Source organism: Aureococcus anophagefferens, assembly GCF_000186865.1.
Source record: "Aureococcus anophagefferens unplaced genomic scaffold AURANscaffold_4, whole genome shotgun sequence".
In the NCBI taxonomy this organism is placed as follows: domain Eukaryota; class Pelagophyceae; order Pelagomonadales; family Pelagomonadaceae; genus Aureococcus; species Aureococcus anophagefferens.
The window spans coordinates 2,972,845-2,973,436 of record NW_008705564.1 but is presented as its reverse complement, the minus strand read 5'-3'; the positions used below and the strand labels follow the sequence as shown (position 1 = coordinate 2,973,436).

The 592-nt window shown below is 85.0% G+C and overlaps 1 protein-coding gene across 1 annotated transcript in view; it reads right to left on the bottom strand.

Annotated features, from left to right (window-relative positions):
* The window catches only part of AURANDRAFT_62418 (hypothetical protein), a gene marked incomplete at both ends in the record, with an annotated part of 12,485 nt that overhangs the window by 11,562 nt on the left and 331 nt on the right, over window positions 1–592 (bottom strand). The window contains one exon of the mRNA XM_009036204.1: window positions 87–458. Within this exon, the coding sequence (XP_009034452.1) occupies window positions 87–458 (372 nt within the window). The remainder of the gene's footprint in view (window positions 1–86; window positions 459–592) is intronic.

Here is a 592-nt window from a genome sequence, read left to right as displayed (position 1 = left end):
GGCCGCAGGTGTTCGTCCGCGCGGCGGCGGCGGCGGCGCCGCCGCCGCGCTCCTCGCGCGCCGGGGCCATCGCGCCGCGCTCGGACGCCGCGGCGACGATGCGCGCCGCCTCCGCGGCGTCGACGAAGCCGGGCAGCACGAGGACGGCGCCGCGCGCCGCGTCCACGGCCGCCGCGAGCTCGCCGAGCGCCGGCGCGGTCGCGGGCGGCGCCGGCGCGGCGCGCGGGAGCGGGAGCTCGACCTTGCACGACCGGTCGACGACGCACGTCGCGCCGCAGCCGTCGAGCCAGCCGAGGAGCGCGGCGCGGCGCGGCGCCGGGAGCCGCGCCCAGGGCAGCGGCCGCGGCGGCGGCGGCGGCACGTCGAACGCCGCCGCGGCGAGCTCCTCGCCGCGCCGCGAGACGACGAGCCGGTGCGCGCCGGCCTCGAGCGGCCGCGCGCCGGCGGCGTGGAAGGGCCTGCGGCGGGCGGCGCGGGCGTCCGCGGACGCGCGTCTCGCCGCGGGCGACGGGGCGGGCGCCGGCGTCGCCACGGCGCGTAGTCGCCGTCGGGCTCGAACCAGCCCGCCGACGCGCGGTCCGACCTGCGCCGA